Raw genomic sequence first — 21,182 nt, forward strand, 5'->3', positions numbered from 1 at the left:
AGGACCCCACATGCCGCGGAGCGGCTGGGCCCGTGAGCCACGGCCGCTGAGCCTGTGCGTCCGGAGCCTGTGCTTCGCAGCGGGAGAGGCCACGGCAGTGAGAGGCCCGCGTACCACAAAAAAAAAAAAAAAGAGGAACACAGATCTGAGAATCAGATGATATTTATAATGAGGTCAATGCATGTAAAATACAGGTGGAAGAAAGAGAAATGCAGAAAAGGGACATACTCAGAAAAGTCAGAGGGTAGGAGAAGAACCAGGGAGATGATATTGTATAACCTGAGGAAGAAAAGGGAATGGAAAAGAAGGAACTAATAATCAGTTGTCAACACATATGAGAATCCAGTGATAAATGGAATAAATTGGGCCCACTGGTGTTGGTTATATGGCACTGGTTATCTCAGGTGAAATTCAGTGGAAAAGTGAAAGAAAGAAAAGAATAACAGCTGAATCGTACGTCTCTCCTCCATCCTCAGAATTGGTCTCCTATCCAACTTCTTGTCACAGAGCTAGAAATATGGGTTCTGCAGTGATAGACATGCAATCATGTGTGGATTTCAAGTTGATGGTGAGTAAGTGGGAATGCAGGTTAATTTTATGAACTACTATTTTGAGAAACTTGACTTAGAAGAGAATGAGATAAGAGTTTGGCGGTAGAGTAGGAAGAAAGAGAGTAAAAGAGAAATATGAGCAAGAGAGAATATGAGAAAATGTCAAGGAAAGGTCATTTAGGATGGAAAATGGAAAAGTTTGTAACTATGCTTTATGTCTTATACACAGAATAGTTTTCATTACCATTTGAAAGACATAATTAATAACTCCAATATAACCCACATACATTATTTAAAATAGGTTGAAAATGTGCTGTTCCAAACCCTAATGATCCCATCTCTGTGAGTCAAACTACTTGGTCCCATTCAATGAGCTCAATCATGTGTTATGTTCATCTCCTCTGATTTGGTCACCTGTGTTACACTCTCAGGCTGCCATAACAAAGTGCCAGAGACTGCTGGCTCAAACAACAGACATTTCAGACATTTATGTCTCCAATTCTTAAGGACAGAAGTCCAAATCAAGGTGTCAGCAACTTTGCTTTCTTCTCAGGCCTTTCTCCTTGGTTTGCAGATGGCCACCTTCTCGCTGTGTCATCACATGGGCTTTTTTCAGTGCATGTGTTTCCCTGGTGCTCTTTGTGTATCCAAATTTTCCCTTCTATAAAGACAGCAGTCAGATTGAATTTGGGTCTACCCTAAAGACCTCATTTTAACTTAATCATCTATTTAAAGGCCCTATCTTCAAATACAGTCACATTCTGAGGTACTGGGGGGTTAAGGTTTCAACATATGAATTTTGGGAGGACACCATTTAGCCCATAACACCATGCAAAGATAGTTCTCTAACACTTTGATGATTTTTCTCCCTAACTTCATTTATTCATTATTACAACAAATTGTCTCTTTATTACTGATCTTAACCACTTTATGCCTGAATAACCATTATTATATACTTGTCTGTGTCTGCTTATTCTTATAGTATTACAGTCATGCTCAGTTTTTCTCTTACTCAATATGATGTTCACATGATTGTCATTAACTTTCACAGCTGCCTATACTGATTACCATACTGACAGCATTTTGGCCACACCATAATGGACATCTTTGTTGCCTTAGTGCAAATGAATATGAACTGGCTTGGGATAAGTTGAATTTGAGAGTCTGAAAATAGGAGCCAACAGTCAGGAGAAAGGGCTGGAGCAAATATTTATCAGGGTTTAGCTAAACCTCTGAGGAATTGGGAAAGCAGTGTTAAAGTAAAGAGAGAAGGAGAAAGAAACAAATATCAGACCTTGAGGAACATATATTGGTTTGGCCAAAATTTTCATTCGTTTTTTCCTGTAGGATGGCTTTGGTAGCTCTTAGTTGTCTTTAACTTAATTTGAAACAATTTTATTAGATTGTATTGTGACAGCTGTCATATCAGCATGTATTAAAAAAAAAACTTACCAAATTGATGAATTTTTGTGTAGCCATTTTAATACTGAAGGTGGAAGAAAAAAAGCAACATTTTTGGCATATTACACTTTATTATTTCAAGAAAGGTAAAAATGAAACTGAAACGCAAAAAAAGATTTGTGCAGTGTATGGAGAAGGTGCTGTGACTGATCAAACCTGTCAAAAGTGGTTTGTGAAGTTTCGTGCTGGAGATTTCTCTCTGGACAATGCCCCACAGTAAGGCAGACCAGTTGAAGTTGATAGGGATCAAATCAAGACGTTCATTGAGAACAATCAACATTATACCACATGAGAGATAGCTGACATACTCAAAATATCCAAATCAAGCATTGAAAATCATTTGCACCACCTTGGTTATGTTAATCACTTTGATGTTTGGATTCCACATAAGTTAAGTGAAAAAAACCTTCTTGACCGTATTTCTGCGTGTGATTCTCTACAGAAACGTGATGAAAACATTCCGTTTTTAAAACAAATTGTGGTGGGCGATGAAAAGTGGATACTGTACAATAAAGTGGAACGGAAGAGATGGTGGGGCAAGTGAAATGAACCACCACCAACCACACCAAAGGCCGGTCTTCATCCAAAGAAGGTGATGTTATGTATATGGTGGGATTGGAAAGGAGTCCTCTGTTATGAGTTCCTTCTGGAAAACCAAACAATTAATTCCAAGAAGTACTGCTCCCAATTAGATCAACTGAAAGCAGCACTTGACGAAAAGCATCCAAAATTAGTCAACAGAAAATGCATAATCTTCCATCAGGATAACACAAGACCACATGTTTCTTTGATGACCAGGCAAAAACTGTTACAGCTTGGCTGGGAAGTTCTGATTCTTCTGCCGTATTCACCAGAGACTGCACCTTCAGATTTCCATTTATTTCGGTCTTTACAAAATTCTGGAAAAAATTTCAATTCCCTGGAAAACTGTAAAAGGCACCTGGAACAGTTCTTTGCTCAAAAAGATGAAAAGTTTTGGGAAGATGGAATTATGAAGTTGCCTGAAAAATGGCAAAAGGTAGTGGAACAAAAGGGCGAATACGTTGTTCAATAAATTTCTTGGTGAAAATGAAAAATATGCCTTTTATTTTTATTTAAAAAACCAAAGGCACTTTTTGGCCAACCCAATGTATTTAAGGACCTGAAAGATGAAATTGAGGTAGTAAATTAAACAGCATAGTTGGCAAGAAAATGAAGATAAAGCAAGGGAAGAGAAAGTTTCAAAGAGTGTTTTAACAGTACTTCTACCCGAAACAAATTTGTATACAACCTCTTCGTTTTTGTAAAGACAAAGCAGTCTATATACCTGTGTGTATTGATTTAACATTATGCAAATATAAGATTTCATAAAGTATTGCCTTACTAAAATGTTAATTTTCTCTTTAAAAAAATCATAAAATATTCAGTCTCTAATTAACCAATACTTAGATAAGCCCATTTGGGCATGTGGAAGTCTAAATTTTCCTGCATTGTGTATGTTTTATTTGGGACTTTTGTTTTCAATTTGAATGAATTCATTAAAGAAAAATGTGTCATTAAAGAAGAAGTAGAATTCAAGACTGAATTAGTATTCCAGAAAAATTTTGACAAGAATGGCTATCAAGAGGCTTCTATGATGATCTTCCTATATAAAAGTTTCATGGTATTAAATATTTAGTTTTCTCAGTGGGGCAAATTACACACTTGTAACCTTAGACAGTGATAGTTTTTTAAAAAAGGTAATTAAGTGAAATTACTATTAAAATTGGTGATACTAAAGCACATATAAGAAAAAAAACTGTGGAATATTTGATAGTGTTTATTAAAAGAGAAGCATTGTCATACTAGGGATTAAGGAACAGTTTACATAGAAGACTATTTTAACTAAACAATGCAGGAAAATTAGAATTCAGTTATTATAAAATGAACAAAATTGCTTTGACTGTGAGTGTAATTAAGCAAGCAAGTGTTTTTTCCCTCTTTACACATACAACTTAAGTTACTGATAAGGAACAAAATTAATACATAGGTTTAATGTTTCTATTTTTTCAAATGAGGCAAAATTTTATTTGGTGCAAAATGGTTGTTTCATTTTAAGCTTGGCTACATAGAATAATATCTGTAGATTACTGATAAGACTGAAAGCAATATCATTCTACAATAGGATATGTCTTTCTTTTCTTTTCTTTTTAAATCCAGGGTTAGATTAATGGCTTCAATCCTGATGTCACTGTCAAAAAATAGATATTTAATAATTACATGTTGAAAGAATGAATAAATCAGTCAATAAATAGATCGTTTCTATGATTTCTATTTTGAGAATTTAAGTGTAAAGTGAATAACAGATGCACTAATGAAGATTGAAAAACTAACTTGGAAAGAGGCTGTTCAACTATGCATCTCTAATTAAAACTATCTAATTGTAAACAGAACAGAAATATACAATCAAAACTGAAGGCAAAAAATGTTAATAGAGGTTATTAGACTGGAATTAAAGTATTTTAACCTCCTATTTTTTCAGGTTTTGAGGAGATTATATATTTTCACTCTTCCAGGTAAATGTCTCAGGATAATTAAACAATTGCACTTATCCTCTGGTAGCAAATAACAACGTTCAATGGTTATAGCGATTCTCTGAATCAAGTCAAAATCAATGAAATCTCCAGAGAATCCAAGATGATATTATAGGTATATAACACAAGGGGAATAAGTAGAAAACAGTTATAATTGAAAATTCCATGTATAATTTGGACATGGGTTTACTCATAGGAACTGGTACACCATTATATGGTTCAATATTTAAGAGATTATCAATATACGCATTTTGAAAGTGTCAGACCAGAGAGAAACAGCTATAAAAAACTGTTCAAGAACAAGATCCCATTTCATGTCTGTAGGACTTAAGTTTATATCATCCTAACTGCCAGGGTCAGAGGTCACATGGTCTTAGAATATGCTTCCGAAGCTGAATAGATACTTCCAGCGTGAAATTGCGATTGGTTTTGGTAATGGAGACAGGGCTGAAGAATGAAAACACAAGTTATGAGGAAGGCAACTTAGAAAGGAGCCAGGGCACAAGCTGGGCTAGACTCCAAAGTAACTACCTGCTGGAGATGACAATGCTGGTGAGAGCAGTACACAAATAGGATTAAATTAATTTAGCAAAAGACAAGTTATTTTCTTGCTGTCCAGTATAGAAATATTTAACAATAATGCCCCTTTTCAGACTCCTTTTACCAGAAAAGGAAAATCCAACTGCTCCCTATAAAAGAAAAAATATTCTTTAAAAGCATAGATGGAACTACGAAAGTTATAAACACTAATCATTATTGTATGGAAATACAGGATGGGATATAAGAGATTTTCCCAGAAACCAAATTTTGTTCCATCATTCAAATGGAATGGCCAAGCATCAAATGTGTGTATAGGGGGTGAGGTATAGTTAAATAATCTATTTGAGAATGGTGAGAACTGAAGTTTAATCTTGTGTTATTTTCCCTTATTTTATCAGACTTGTTTTTGATAATAAACTCCCTAGACATATAACTTGGGTTTAAACATTCTAGATATATTGAGAAAGCTGGTGCTCAGAGAGAATTGTTTTCTCCATGAATTTCTTGCAAGGAGCACATTTCTTCAGCATGGTTCATACAATAGGTGCTAATGTTCATAGGTTCATCTTTCCATCTCTCTTTGTCTCTGTCTCTGCCTTTCTCTCTCTCTCTCTCTTCCCTCTCATTCCTCTCCTTCCTTTTCTCTCTTTTTTGTTCCTGCTGCTTCCAGATTTAAGGAAATAAAGCCTCAAGCATAGCTTCTACATATTAAATTAACCGTGTTTTTTCCTCTTACTATATTAACAGGAAACGGTCACTCCTTGCCAGCTATATTATTTCTAGGAATTATGAAACAGCAAACACATTAAGTTTATTTGTTTGGTTTGTACAATATTTTAAAGTTTGTTACCATAGTTTTAATTTCTTTTCTTTTGCATATTATGTTAAGATTTATTGTTTTCATTAAATACTCTAAAATCTATTTCTTTTCACAGACTTTATTTTAAAATAATATAGAATTTAGGTAAACTTTGATTCAACACTAGCAGAGATAAAATTAAAAATTATAAATATTTCAACTCTGTACTTCTTTGATCCAGAATGCTCTCTTGCCCCATGAATAGGAAGTTAAAGCTCTTAGAATAAAGAAGTTAAAATAACCTCTGAACCTCCAAAAATTATTAAAATAATTTTACTATTTCTTGAGTTAAAAAAACACTTTTAAATTTTTATTTTATGGTCTTATTTGTCTTTTATTTATGTAGGACTTGTATTGTGAAAGTTGGTACATTGGCTACTAAGTTAGAATATATATGGCTTCTTTCCTTTGGAGAAGTATAAAACCTAGTAGGGAAGATATCTAAAAAATAACAAATTAGATTGATACAGAAGAGGAAGGCCCAGGAAAATTCTGTGTATGAACCTATACATATTTTAAGTTGCAAATGGTGACCCTATGCTATTTTATTTCTAAAATCTTTCATTAAAATAGGATTTTTTCCTTATTATAAAAGAAATACATGACCAATATTGGAAAATTAGAAATTCCATTTAGGCAAAAGAAAAAATTAATATTCTAGATTATGATTATCCAGTGGTCACCATTGTTAACTACCATTTTAATAACTTCATGTACATAGTTTTCCCAAATGTTATACTATTAATATTATACATATTTTTATAACATTGTATCTTTCTACTTATTATATCATGACTGTTATTCCACTTATCTACTTTTTAAAAATATCATTAAATGTTGCATGATATTAGGGGAAGTATTTGTACCATAATATATCTAGTAATCCATTATCTAACATCTTGGTCAGATTTTGGAGGTGTCTATATTGAATTCTTTTTTAATGATCTGCCTCCCAGGTTAGTTACAATTTTGAGTCCTTCATGAATTAGTAGATAGAGAATGTTGTAGAATGGGCCTGTACTGCTTGGTAGTTCTGGCCTCAGGCTAGGATTAGGGAGAAAGTTCTGCCAGAATAAGGACCTAATCATACATGTGATTAAAAGGTAGGTAGCCTTGCTTCCTGCCTACCTGATTCAAGGCACTATTTCAATTATCAAATGTTATAGATGATATAACTATATCTTATGAGTATACATTTTTCACCTCTTTGTTTAAAATCAAATTATATGAGTTATATGGTACCTACCAAGGGCTTTCAATGATAAACTCAAAGTTATTAGGCAACCACTTTGATTGCTTCACTTCTTAATAGAAAATTTATTTACATGAGGAGAATGACAAACGTTAATATGTTGCTAATAATACTCTTTAAAAAAAAGAAAAACAATGAATATCTAAGAAAAAGCAGTTTAGCACATATGGTGATAATTAACATGGCCTAAGATAACTTCAGAGGGATAATATTTCACCATTTTTGAAGATTACATGTAAAATTCTGTTGAGGTACCTTTATTAGTTGAATGTTAAAGTTTTCTTAAATACACACACACACATAAACACATGTTCTCATACAGTGTTTATATATAGAAATTATATATATTCCTCAAACTGTACAGTTTGAGGAATTCTGTACAAATCTCATCTATGGATTTCTCTCTCTCTCTAACTCTCTTTATTTCTTTTACTTTTACCTTTTTTTGGGTCAGAAACCTAGTTATTGGATAGAAATGCCTTGAGGAAGTGATAGAATTTTAAGTCGAAATTTTCCAAACTTATAGAAACCCAAACTGCATTTAAGAAAAATGCAGTTTTTCAGTATTGCTTTGTGAGATTCTGATTCAGTAATCTGGGATGGGGACCTAGAATCAGAATTTTGAAAATGCTCTTTGGGGATTTCTGGTCAACCAGTTTTTGCAGTCACTGGCTTGAGCCATTTTCAGCTATAAATTTAGCAGGAATTAGGTGGGATTAAATTAAAATAACAAAGATGTCTATAGATCAGAAGTATTTTTATGAGAATGTGTCACTGGACAACACCATGTCCATTGTAGCCTTTATTCTTATTTATGTTTAGAACAAGATCACCAAACCTTAGAGATGGGAAAGATCAGAATGATAATTTCGCATAGTGCCCTGATTTTTCCAGTGAGAGAGAGTAAAGGACATGGTCAGCACCCTACTCTAAGAAGTCACATAACTGGGACACTGACATGATTTCCTGACTCCACCCAACCAGTAATTCTTTAGATTACATCATAACATCTCACTACACTACACTAACTACAACACACTTTTGATGTATTAGTATTAGTCATTGTTTATCTTAAAAGTATTTACAATTATGTATACAATTAAAGACAATGCCCTACCTCCTACTCAGTTGTGTTATTTTTATATTTGTTTCAGCCCAAAGGCTTTAAATAATGTACTAAAGTTTTAGGTTTTAGATTGGCAATGAATTTGAACTCACATCAGTTACCCTGCAGTTTAATTAAAATCTGAAGTAGAGAAAACTTGTTAAATGTCTCCACTTTTAACATCTTGCTATAATGGAAATCATGACAAATCTGTATAATGGAAATTGTGCAAATCCTGCCACAGGCTTTGGCTTATCTGGGTAGAGCACTCAGCTTTGTGATATGCACAACTTGATCTAAACTACCGAAGTAAACGTCAGAAGCCAGCACTTCCAATAATAGTGTGAAAAATAACATCCTAGTAGCATACTGATATGTCAGAAAAATCCTCTGATTCTATTTTTGTGTTAGGATTTGAACTTGTAACAAAGAGTGGACCACAAAATTAACTTACATTTTAGAGATAAAGATCTCTCTTTAATGTTAGTATTCAGCTGTGTTTGAAAGTCAGTTCAGGTTAAATACAACTTCTGTCATGAAGTCTTTCTTAATTTTCCATAGCTGAAAATTATCTCTATTGTTTCTATTTCTGTTTAACTCTATCTCCCCTAAGCATTATTAATTTCCAATTTTATTATTTATATATTCATAACAGGAAATCTTCATGTTCATCTTTGTAAACCAAGAACAATACAGAAGTAACTCGGACACTGAAAAATATTTGTTAAAAAGTTAAGTGATGAATGCACATGGTGTTATGTACCTTTGGAAATCTAAATTTAGAGACATAAAAATAGAACCCAAAGGGCTGATAACTGAACTCAGGATTTATGTCTGCTTTTGTAATATCTCTCAATGTACTGCTGACTGATTTCAATGATTTAAGTACCTGACATAACCTCCTTCCTTATTTCTTTTTCATTTGAAAACATAGAATAACACCAAGTTATTTTACTTATCTTGTGACAGTTTCAAGAAGTGGTGCTTTTACAATAATTGAGCAAAGTGGGGCAGAATCCTATGAATTTTTATCACTAAAGTTATTTGTGCTGGGGATTAACTACACTTGTACCTTTTCTCTACATGTTTATAGCCTTAGTATCTGGTTTAGTGCTAACTATTGGCCCATCATATTTTGGCCGTGTGAATAGATACTTTAGGGAGAGACTAATGTCAAGGTGCTAAGATCAGATCAGGATCAACCCAATTTCATGATGTAATTATGCACCTAAATTAATTATTTAGGTCTGTATTTTGAGTGAGACTAATTCCAATACTAAAAAGTATTGAATTAACCAGTGCTTTAAAATGTTAGACACAGCACATAATTGCAAATCTGACAGTGAAGTAGAAGAATGCACTACATGAACTTTCATCAGTTATGGTTTGACTGATTGAGTTAGAAATCAAGATGGCTCACTTCTTCACCTTTATTCACTAATGCTATTTTCTGGGCTAACTTGCAAGGAAGCAAAGTTTCATAATGTACGTTGGATCTCAAATGTTAAATGCACTGTTCCTCATCTCAAAATGTTTATCCTAGAAGCTATTCTTCAACAAGCTACTTGTTCTCAGTGAATAGAAGTTCCTTTTCATGTTTCTTTTGCTTATTTGTTATGCAGGTAATTATAACCTCTAAATCGGAACATGAAGTACAAGAACACAGTTTGATTATTTTCTCGAAATTACACTAATACAAATGAGCAAACAAAATTGGATTTTTCACTTATGTATAAAATGGCACAGACTTTAATAACTTTTCATCTCAGTGAGGCATTTATTAAGGATTAGTAATTTAAAAGAGCTTGGAAGTATTAGCCTTTGCAAAAAGTTTAGGAAGGGTGGATAATCAAGACAGGCTCTGTATCTTTCTCTTCTTGAACATATATTGAGGGACTTGTGAACACAAAAAAACTTCACACTTTCCCAAAAACCTCTGCTTGGAAGAATTTGGCCCTTTGGAAGTTATAACTCTTCCAACAGTGATTGGCACATTTATAAACAGGTGCGCTATAGAGGATCCTGCCAGCTGCTAAGCAGGATTCACAGATGCTTGTTATATCCCAGCCTTATATAAGTTACTTCTCAAGTGCAATCTTTAATGCCCTGTTAGTCAGGAATACTGAAGCCAAATATACCTACTAAGTAGCTTGAGGTTTCCTCTACCAACGAATGTTGGATATTTGCCAAACCATAAACCTGGTGGGTATGTTAGCTTCTTCCTTTATCTTAAGCAGTATCTGCTGTTCAATCCCATACAAAAGCACTGTGTAATTCTGATATAGAATGCTGTTTAAATGGCAACCAAGACTATGTGAAGAGGGGGTCATGATGCAATGTTTTTGTGTACAGGGACCTCATGTCTTCACATCTATGCAAAACAATGAACGACACACTGTAGATGTTAAATATATGAATGATCACTAATTACATTATTATATGGGACAAATTATCCATAATAATTTATCTATGCATATTAGTCACTTTATAAAACATACATTTCATACTCAATTACATACTGTCTAGGCCTGTGTTGGATTTTAAATAATTACTAATATGTATGTGGCTTTCCCAAATTGCAATACTGTACATACGTAATAGATAAAATAATGGTGTTTAAAAGTATAAATTTATAAGGAGTATTAACTAATCCATAGAAATCTAATGTACAGTATAATGAATATAGACAATAATACCGTACTATAATTAAATACTGTGATAAATATCGCTATAACGTTAATCATATAACAATATATAAATGAACTAAAGTAACCTTAAACTTACACAAAGTTACATGTCAAATTTATTCAATTAAAAAAACCCCACCAAAATAGGGCTTCCCTGGTGGCGCAGTGGTTGAGAATCCGCCTGCTGATGAAGGGGACACGGGTTGGTGCACCGGTCCGGGAAGATCCCACATGCCGTGGAGCGGCTGGGCCCGTGAGCCATGGCCACTGAGCCTGCGCGTCCGGAGCCTGTGCTCCGCAACGGGAGAGGCCACAACAGTGAGAGGCCCGCGTACCACAAAACAAAAACAAAAACAAACAAACAAAAACACCAAAATAGATAAAAGGAGGTTTTCCACTCACTTTACTCTCTGTATTCTAGTCAAGTAAATTGTAATTACAAATATCCTGCCTGGAAATTAGGATTTGATTCAACTTCTCTATTGACAAGTTGACTCCTAATCTGTTTACTTATTATTCTCTCTACCATTTAAAAATTTTTTTCATTCATTAGTCAAGCTCCCAATTATAATTCCATTTATTATAAATATTTCTCTCCAGGTAAATTGGACAAGAGCTAGTATTACATCAAGATTGAGTAACAAATCTCTCCCATCTCAAGTGACTCATATAAAACTTCATATCTTTCAATTTACTCTCTTCCTCCTCTTTTAATATCAAAGTTACACACACATACATATAATCACTTTCTTTTCTCAGTAGCATCAAATATGCATTCTTATTCATTAATTTTATCAAATAAATTTTAATGCTTATAATATGGTAGATATTCTGTCAGGATATAAAGGTAGATTATACCTAATCATCTACTCCTAAGAATTCTCTCATAACCATGCAATTTCCTACTTACAGTCACTTGCTGATTATGGGCAGAGCCTTTGCTCTAATTATGGCACTCATCTGGCCTCACTGTGACCACCATTATATGTGGTTGTTAGTTATGTGGATTTGGGATTCAACCTGCAGTGTCTCAGTTTTCATATCATCTGCTCTTTGATGTGGGGAGAATTTTTTTACATCTCTATTAATAAATGTTCCTTAAAAATAAAGATTATAGTAGTAATTATTCACAGGGCTGTAGTAAGGACTTAATGACAGGATACTTGCAAAACTCAACAGAATACTTGGCATATTATAAGTGCTTAATAGGGTGTGTGTGTGTGTGTGTCTGTGTATGTGTGTGTGTGAGTATGATTGCTTTAAAATATTTGAAAACAGTGGATCTAAATAATTGAAATTAATTTTTTGGACAAAGGACAAGATAAGGGCTTTTAGATAATTTGGCGAGTGTTTGCATTTTGATTTTGTAGCTTGTGACATTTTGTGTGACTTAAGCATTCGTTAATATCACAAAATTTAATATAATTGTTAACATGAAAATGATTGGCCTTTATGTTTAATAACTATATCCTACCTATTATAAAATCTTGAATACAATTTACAAAAAAATATGTAAAGCCACACTGGACAGCAGTAATTACGAGAAATCTTGGATTTTAGTTTACATGACTCATGTAAACAATGAAAAAGAAAAGGTTAAGATAATGGCATACTTTTTTGCTACAAAAAAGACTGAGTTTAAGTGCTATTTACTTACAGAAACTTTATAAAAATTCAACCTGAAGAAAATGTCTAAAATAGTGGCTTTATTATTATAAGTCATTACTCTTCTTTTTATCTTTTAGGAATATACAATAGATATAATTTTTGCCCAAACCTGGTTTGATAGTCGTCTAAAATTCAATAGTACCATGAAAGTGCTTATGCTTAACAGTAATATGGTTGGAAAAATTTGGATTCCTGACACTTTCTTCAGAAACTCAAGAAAATCTGATGCTCATTGGATAACAACTCCTAATCGTCTTCTTCGAATTTGGAATGATGGACGAGTTCTATATACTCTAAGGTATTACTTTTTAAGAAAACTTGTAGTTGCTCTAATTTATTTTCCATACTAATATTTGATCAACTCATAAATTTCCATTTTTCAAACTTGCAAAGTAAGAAATATGAAGCTTCTTTTATACACTAAAATCTAAAATGGTGAACTATTGTGGAAACACTTGTTTAAGCTCGGAGTTACTAGTATGTGAAAAGAACTGAAAGCAAAGAGGAAAAACTCTTCGATTTCCCCTCTTTGAAGCAGAAGAGATTGTGGTACAAACATTATGTTTTTTTTAATCTATAGGGCAAGTGATTGACAGAGATTTTTCTCTAGGAGTTCATCCTGCTATAACATTTTAAAATACTCTGATTTTCAGTGGTGTAGTAAAACATCCCTAACATAGGACTAAATGAGGGTCGATGTGTAAGATTCAAGTTTATTTAATTCATTGTCTTGAACATATCGACTCATTAAGAATCATCCCTTTAACGGAAAGATGTTTATGGTCAAAAGAAAAAAATTCACCATACTTAACCAGGTACACTCTGTTAATCTGCATGTGTGTGCACGTATGTGTTTGTTGAGATCCTGAAGTAGGAATTTTTAACTGTAAACACAGAGATCATACTTGAGCTAATTATGAGGTATCTTAGTTGGCTGGAGAGAAAAATGTCAGAATTTTCTTATTCTTTTATGAATCTTATTATATTACTACTTAAGACTTTGAGACTTCAGAATTATTATTATTTTCTAGTGTATCACAGTCCATTATTGTAGGCCAAAATCACGTTTAAAAATTAGACAAAAGATTTTTAATGCCTGAAATTATTTCTCATTATTTAATATTTATTTTTCCATCTAAATAGATTGACAATTAATGCAGAATGTTACCTTCAGCTTCATAACTTTCCTATGGATGAACATTCATGTCCATTGGAATTTTCAAGTTGTAAGTGATAAAATACTTGATTTTTCTTAGAATTTTATAGCCTCTGATCTTGTTTATTTAAAAATGTAAAATAAAATGAGATAAACTACAATTTATACAATTTTCAGAAGTGTAGACTATGTTTAACTGTCTTAGATAAAATTACAAATGACATATTTGTTTCTGGCTTTAAATTAAAAAGTGGCAATAAATCCATAGTAAATATATAAATTTTATCATTCTTTACAAATCTTAGTTATATCCATGTCCTTTTCTTATTTTGATTAAATAAGGGACTACTGAAGATAGATTTGTATTCAGATGTTTTTACACTGCCATGAATAAAAAGTTGATTCAAATTTTATTCATCTTCCTAGAGGCCAGATTTAACTTTATTACATTGTACTTTAAAATATATTTAATTGGACTGGTGGAAAACATTTACTATATGAGTAGCAAATATTTGAGAACACTTTAATGGGTTGGAAAAACCAAGGTATAAATAAATTTATTTTATTCAAAAGAATGAATGAAACACAGAGAAATGATTAGTGAGAAATAATTTAGATACAAACACTTAGTATTTTGTTGCAAAGAACTAGTTATAATCTTTCTATACCAATATCAGTTTTGTTTTATATTTACTAACATATTTATCCTCACATATATCTTTATAAAAATGTTTTTCTACATAATATATAATTGAGCAAGTCTTGAAAACCCCTAAAATGACTTTAAAAATATTGCTTATGTCTATGAATTGTATAATGCTTTTTCCTTTTTTAAAATTCAATTTTTTTCAGATATCACATTCTAGAATTTATTCAGAGTAGATTATAAGTATTTATAAATATTATCCTGCTTCTTCACTTTAAAAATTCCCATATATCTCTTGCTGTCATTTATTAAGGATTTTCTTGACTTTCTTAATAATTTTAATATCACTAAAATGTCCTTTTTAATTCATAGTCTCATCTCTCACTGTTCTGATTTTCTAACATTGACTTCTCAATGAATAAAACAGCCAAATAACAGCAAAGACTTGATTAAAAGGAACATTCAAGGACTAGATGATACACAAATATTTCAAGATGTAGCAATTACTGTATTCTCCTCTAGATATCATGACTGAATTCTTGGTGTGATATCTCTTTAGCTTTGATTGCCATTATTGGGAATATCCTATCCCTGTTAGTGCAATTGAGTGTTACTGACATAAATATAATAATCATAGCTATCTTTTTTCAGGCACTCTATTAGGGGTCCAGTAGAGGATACAGCCTTCTCCATCTAATATTTCACAACAAATGTATTTGGAAGATTTCATTATGGCTCCCATTTTACAAGTCAACATCATGAGATTAAGAGTGGTTAAGTAACTAGCTCCCTGTTTCTATTTGTGCCCATATTCCTATATATTATGATTATACTCTATTACTTCTACAATTCCAATGAAAAAGAATGGGAAATATGGAAAAACAAGATGCTAAACCTTTAGAACAAGAGAGAGAAGATGGAGAAATGAAAGAGGAAACACATCCTTATACAGGCCAACAAAGATGAGAGCAATTTCATTGCATGGCTGATTAGGGGATCCTGGTGGGAAATGATACTCTGTTTCGGAACTTTTTAAAATTGATAGTGAATTTCACTCCGGTAATATGGTAGATTAACCTTTGTATCTAAAACAATTTAAAACATTTTATTATTAAAATCGTCTCAAAAACCTTTAAGTGATCACTAGGAAAGAAGTTTCAGCCACAAAAATTCACATTAAAAGTTGAAACCAGAAAGGTAAGAAGGTTTGTAACCTGAGAACATTTGCCAAAAAAAGATAAAATTGAGCTTCGATTTTGACAGCCTTGTGGATTGGAAATGTAGTAGAACATGATTGCTACATACATCTGGGTTGCAAAAGGCTGGACACTTAGAGTATCAAGAAGGAGCGCCCCCTGCCCCGTACACACACACATGCACATACAAACACTAAGGTCTAAAAGGAAAGTTGTCTCTTCAATCAGCATACCAGGGTGAATTAACTCCTTGAGAGGATTTAACCACAAGCCCAGCCCCACATGGATTTTCCCAGATTTCCTTCGCTTGGTCCAAAAAACCCTTGTGGATTTCCAGGAAGTGTAGCAGAAACAAAATCATATCCTTTTTAAAAGAATTCACTTCCATTCTAGACAGCTACAGAGAAGGCAAAGACATTTTCAACATAAATAACAAAGGTCTAGTATCCAGAATATAAATAAGAATTCAGATAAAAGAAAGATAAAAAGGAAAACCTAACAAAATAATGGGCAATTGACAAGCAGTTACCAAAGAAGAAACCGAATAATCTAATAAACACGTGAAAATTTTTCTAGGTTTTATTCATAATCAGGAAAAAAGTGAAATAAAGTACACTCTACAGTGAAAATAAAGAAGACTGTCCACATAAACTTTAATGAGAATATGGATCCACATGTACTTTCATACTCTGGTTGGTGAGAGATGAGTATAGTATACTCTCTATGGAAAACAGATTGACGCTGTTTCATAAAATGGGAAGTATATGTAATCCACGACCCAGCTACTCCATACCTAGGTATATATGCCAGAGAAACTTTTGCATATACATGTTTTGTGACATGTACAATAACATAACTAACAGCAGTGTTAGTAATAGCCAACAGAAAAGATTACAAGTGTGGACACAGTAAAATGGATAAATTTTAGCACATCTTTACAATAGAACAAATTTACTACTACTACATAAAACAGCATGGATGACTATTACAAATATGATATTAAAAGAAGTAAGATATAAAATAATGCATCCAGTATGTTAACAAGCAGAGTTCAAAAAGAAACTAGGCTAAGCTATATATTTCAGAATTGCCTATCAAAAAATCTATAACCAAAAAAACAAGGGGATGATTATCACAGAAATCAGGTTAGTGGTTACCTGTGGTCGGGAGGGGAAATACTATATTGGAGTGGACACATGGTTTTCTCAAGGCTAGCAATATTTTATTTCTTGATTTAAAGGGAGTCAACATGGATTATCATTATTTAATCATTATGATTATTCCTTAAACTATACTCATAAATATTATGCAGTATTTTTTCTATATTTGACATACAATAAAAATGAGAAAGAATTTCAAAAGAATTTGTCTTTGGATGTTGGTATTACAACAGTAACAGATTTGGATCTGCTAATGTATATATTTTTAATTTAAATTTTTACCTAGATGGATACCCTAAAAATGAAATTGAGTATAAGTGGAAAAAGCCTTCTGTAGAAGTGGCTGATCCTAAATACTGGAGATTATATCAATTTGCATTTGTAGGGTTACGGAACACAACTGAAATCTCTCACACAATCTCTGGTAAGAAGGAAATACAAATCAGTGATGAATGCTAGCATCAGTGGCATTTGTATTTAAATCTATGGTTTGGAATCCTATATTTATATGTATTTTATAGCTAAAATAAAATATTTTTTTCTTCCAGGGGACTATATTATCATGACAATTTTTTTTGACCTGAGCAGACGAATGGGATATTTTACTATTCAGACCTACATTCCATGTATTCTGACAGTTGTTCTTTCTTGGGTGTCTTTTTGGATCAATAAAGATGCAGTACCTGCAAGAACATCACTGGGTATGACATGTAATATATGCTATAGTGTCATATGACTTTTAGCAACATTTTAATGTGATAAAAGTATACAGTTTAATATGTTAGAAATATTCCTCTAACTGCAGTCTGACAAAAATGGACAGATACTCTAGTGCAATATGATGTTGAAATGAATATATGAAACAGTAGGAAATAGAATTGTAAAGAGCTTGAAATCTCAGAAATGTTTTTAATATAGGTCAAGGGAAGAATAAAAACTAAGTAAGAATTAATGCATGAAAATCATACATAATCCCTGAATCTTAAATGTGATCAATATTTTCAATCACTTTTTATCAAGATTTTATTTTTTAGCCAAATCACTAATAGCCACTATTTATTGACTGGTGTGTGTTTAGAAAGCTTTGAAATCCCCTTCTCTTACAATGGTGCTAATGAACAGTCAATGGTTCCAAAGGGCAGGTGCTGAAAGGAAAAAGAAGTTTCCAGGCTTCTGTGATCTATAAAATGTGTAATTAGTCTGTGAATATTTTTGAGAGTTGCCTGTACAATAACACTGATTAAAAGGGTAATTTGTAATTCATACTTGATAAAATAGACTTTTCATTTTCTCTTTAGCAATGTGTTTCAATAAAGTCATAAGAAAATGTGTCTAATTATTATACATTTGTTTAAAAGAAAATGATAACCTAAATTTATGTATTGATATACAAAGATGAATTATTGATTAATTGATGAATTCCCAACATCAGTATAAGATATGAATCTCACTACTGATAATTGTGTCCTAAAAACATAAAGAAAGTTGGGACAGTTTCTAGTTTCAACAATAAAGAGGTTTTCATGTGGTTTCTATGGTAGCTGGTGACTAACTCCATTTAGTAAATATAGTAAAATGCAAATTACATAAAAGCAGCAAGATAAAACCTGAAGTACCTAGTTTTATACTTGGAAATTCAACTCCTTGGGACTGTAAATAGAGGTGTAGATATAGCTAGGGGATAAAATGCACTCATATCTGAGTTCTGTTTCCTACAATTATTTCAAATTATTTTATGTTCCGAGGTAATCAAATTACTTTAGTTTCTTTGTATGCTTCTCTGAGTATAACAAATGTTATATTTTGTTCTTAAATATTATTCTTATATTTTTTTCCCAAAGAAAATTTGGATAGATTATTTCTACAATTAGGGTTATATGAAGCCAAAAGCCTATGCCATAGTGTCATGAAAGAGAATAACCAATAGTGGAATTGTTTTTACATGAATTCATATTTTTAATATTACCATATCAACTATAAAGATAAGCCATAGCCAGATCTAACTTAAAGACTATCTCTTACAACTGTGGACCCTATGTAGTTGGAGGATCAAGGATTTTTTTTTAAGTGTACATACATACATCCATACATACATCATTGAAGGACAATTTCCTGAGCTCATTTATTCAAGATTGTATTTTAACAAACATTTATCAAATGCTTTATGTGAAATAGGCAGCATTCTAGGTGCTGCAGTGTTAACAGTGAACAAATTGTGATGTGCTCATGTTCATGTTAAAACATAAAACATTCATGTTTTAGTGGGGTGTTTATGTTTTAATAGGAAATCCACCATATTATTTTTAAGCTAAACTGATAATAATTACTAAATTAAAGAAATAAATGTGTAGAAGCTAAGTTCTGCTATAGTTTTCCTTAATTTATGCAATAGAAATGTAATAGTATTTTAGTACAGTGAAATTTAATTCCATCATTGATAATGAAATCAAGGAACACATTGGCTTTAAGATTTTTTTTCTGCTTGGGATGGGACATTTTTATGGAAGCCAGGAGTACCGTGGGAAAGCCACCTTCGTCTGACTATGGGAATGTTATGATTTAATAAGTTATTAAAAAAAAGTGCACAAATCAAGGAAGAGAGAAGACTGGTAGTCACTGAAATTATTTCGCACTTACCATATGAAAAGCCTTTACATATAATTTTGGCTTAAAAAAATTGAAGCAAAAACTGTCAGGAATAATGGGAGAAATACACAATCTGCAATAATAATTGAACATTTTAATACTCTTTCTCTTTCACTGATAGAATAACTACATGGAAAAATCAATTAAGATGTAGAAAATTTGAATGAAATTGTCAAACTTAACCTGATTGATATTTATAAAACACTGCACCTAACTACAGAATACACAATATGTTCAAATGCATACAGAACATTAACCAAGATCTCATAACATTCAAAAGACTAAAACTTTCCAGAGTATATTTTCTAACCAAAATGAAAGTAAATTAAAAATGAATAAAATGAATAAAAATGAATAAAAATAACACAAATGCCCTCATTTATTTGGAAAAATTTTAAATGACCTTTAGATAACTCTTGGGTTAAAGGAAAATCAAAAAGGAAATTAGAAAATATTTCAAACTTAATTTTAATAAGAATTTAACATATAAATATTTGTAAGATGCAGCTAAAGCATTCTTAGAGGGGAAATTTTAAATGCTAGTATTAGAAAGGAAGAAAGATTTTACATCTACTTTAAAAAATAAGTAAATACCTTTTATATAAATATACAAAATTTATTACATTACTGTGCCCATTTTTTAGATGAGAGGCACAGAGGAGTTAAGAAACTTCCCTGAGGTCACAGAGTGAAGAGTGGGAACATCAGAATTTGAACCTAATTTGCCTCCATGACTTCCAATTCATTATACGTTTATCATCTTTAATTTTTTAAATCCTAAGCGATAAAAATAAAAAGATGGGCATGTGAAAGGAATTATTATTAAGGCATGTTTCAGTGTAGACATGAGGGAAAGAGGGGGATGTTGCCTTTACCATACCAAAGAGGCACTTTCTATTTTTTTCAACCCAGATGTTGCCACTTTATAAATAATTGACCAAATTAAGATTCATTTGGCATTATATTTAGTACTTTTTGGAGAGAAAACAATCCCACTAATGGTGCCTTCTTTCATGAGGCAAAGAATGAGAATTAAGGCAGTTTAGATCAAAAGAGACATAACATGTGCAGCTGTGAGTTAGGGTGCCTAAAATTAGCAGTGGTAAGAACCACAAGAAGGCCATGGATAAAGAGAAACAGATACCCTCAAAGATCCATACACAGGGCTGGGGCCCAGGCAGGTATTCTAATTTTATATGTTGACTTCTTCAAAACATGAAGATTTACTCTGGCCTTTTAAAGTATTCCCTTGATATCATTTTGCCTCTATTCTTTACCGAGATGAAAAAAATAGGTCTAATTCAAGTTATAAAAAAAAAAATTCTACAGTAGTTTGGATTACTTTTAACTGTGTGTGGCAGGAAACTTCAAATCACTGTAGATTAAATTGGGTAGAGGTCTAAAATGGCTTCTGGTGCTCTGGCTATTGTATTCCAGCAAAATACAATTAGGAAGAGGGAAAGAAGGGCATTTCCTATCTTTCTAATGACATCTTTTGGTAGTTGTTTACACCCTTGACTTAATTCTTCTTGGCTAGATTTCAGCCTGTGGCCACACATAGCTAAAAGAAGCTGGCAAATAAATTTGTACGTTCAGGCAGGTGCAGACTAGCTAAAAATTGGATAGTCTATTATTATGGAGGAAGGGAAGAATAGGTATGGGGAGTCAACTACCTGCGGTCTGGAGAATTTAGATGATTAGAA

At 32.5% G+C, this 21,182-nt stretch overlaps 1 protein-coding gene across 1 annotated transcript in view; it reads left to right on the forward strand.

Moving 5' to 3' along the window:
- GABRG1 (gamma-aminobutyric acid type A receptor subunit gamma1) overlaps positions 1 to 21,182 on the forward strand; it is a 69,873-nt gene that overhangs the window by 37,529 nt on the left and 11,162 nt on the right. Inside the window, exons 4-7 of the mRNA XM_024132003.1 lie at positions 12,753 to 12,973; positions 13,819 to 13,901; positions 17,120 to 17,257; positions 17,382 to 17,534. Of these exons, the coding sequence (XP_023987771.1) occupies positions 12,753 to 12,973; positions 13,819 to 13,901; positions 17,120 to 17,257; positions 17,382 to 17,534 (595 nt within the window). The remainder of the gene's footprint in view (positions 1 to 12,752; positions 12,974 to 13,818; positions 13,902 to 17,119; positions 17,258 to 17,381; positions 17,535 to 21,182) is intronic.

Source organism: Physeter macrocephalus, chromosome 7 (genome assembly GCF_002837175.3).
Source record: "Physeter macrocephalus isolate SW-GA chromosome 7, ASM283717v5, whole genome shotgun sequence".
In the NCBI taxonomy this organism is placed as follows: domain Eukaryota; kingdom Metazoa; phylum Chordata; class Mammalia; order Artiodactyla; family Physeteridae; genus Physeter; species Physeter macrocephalus.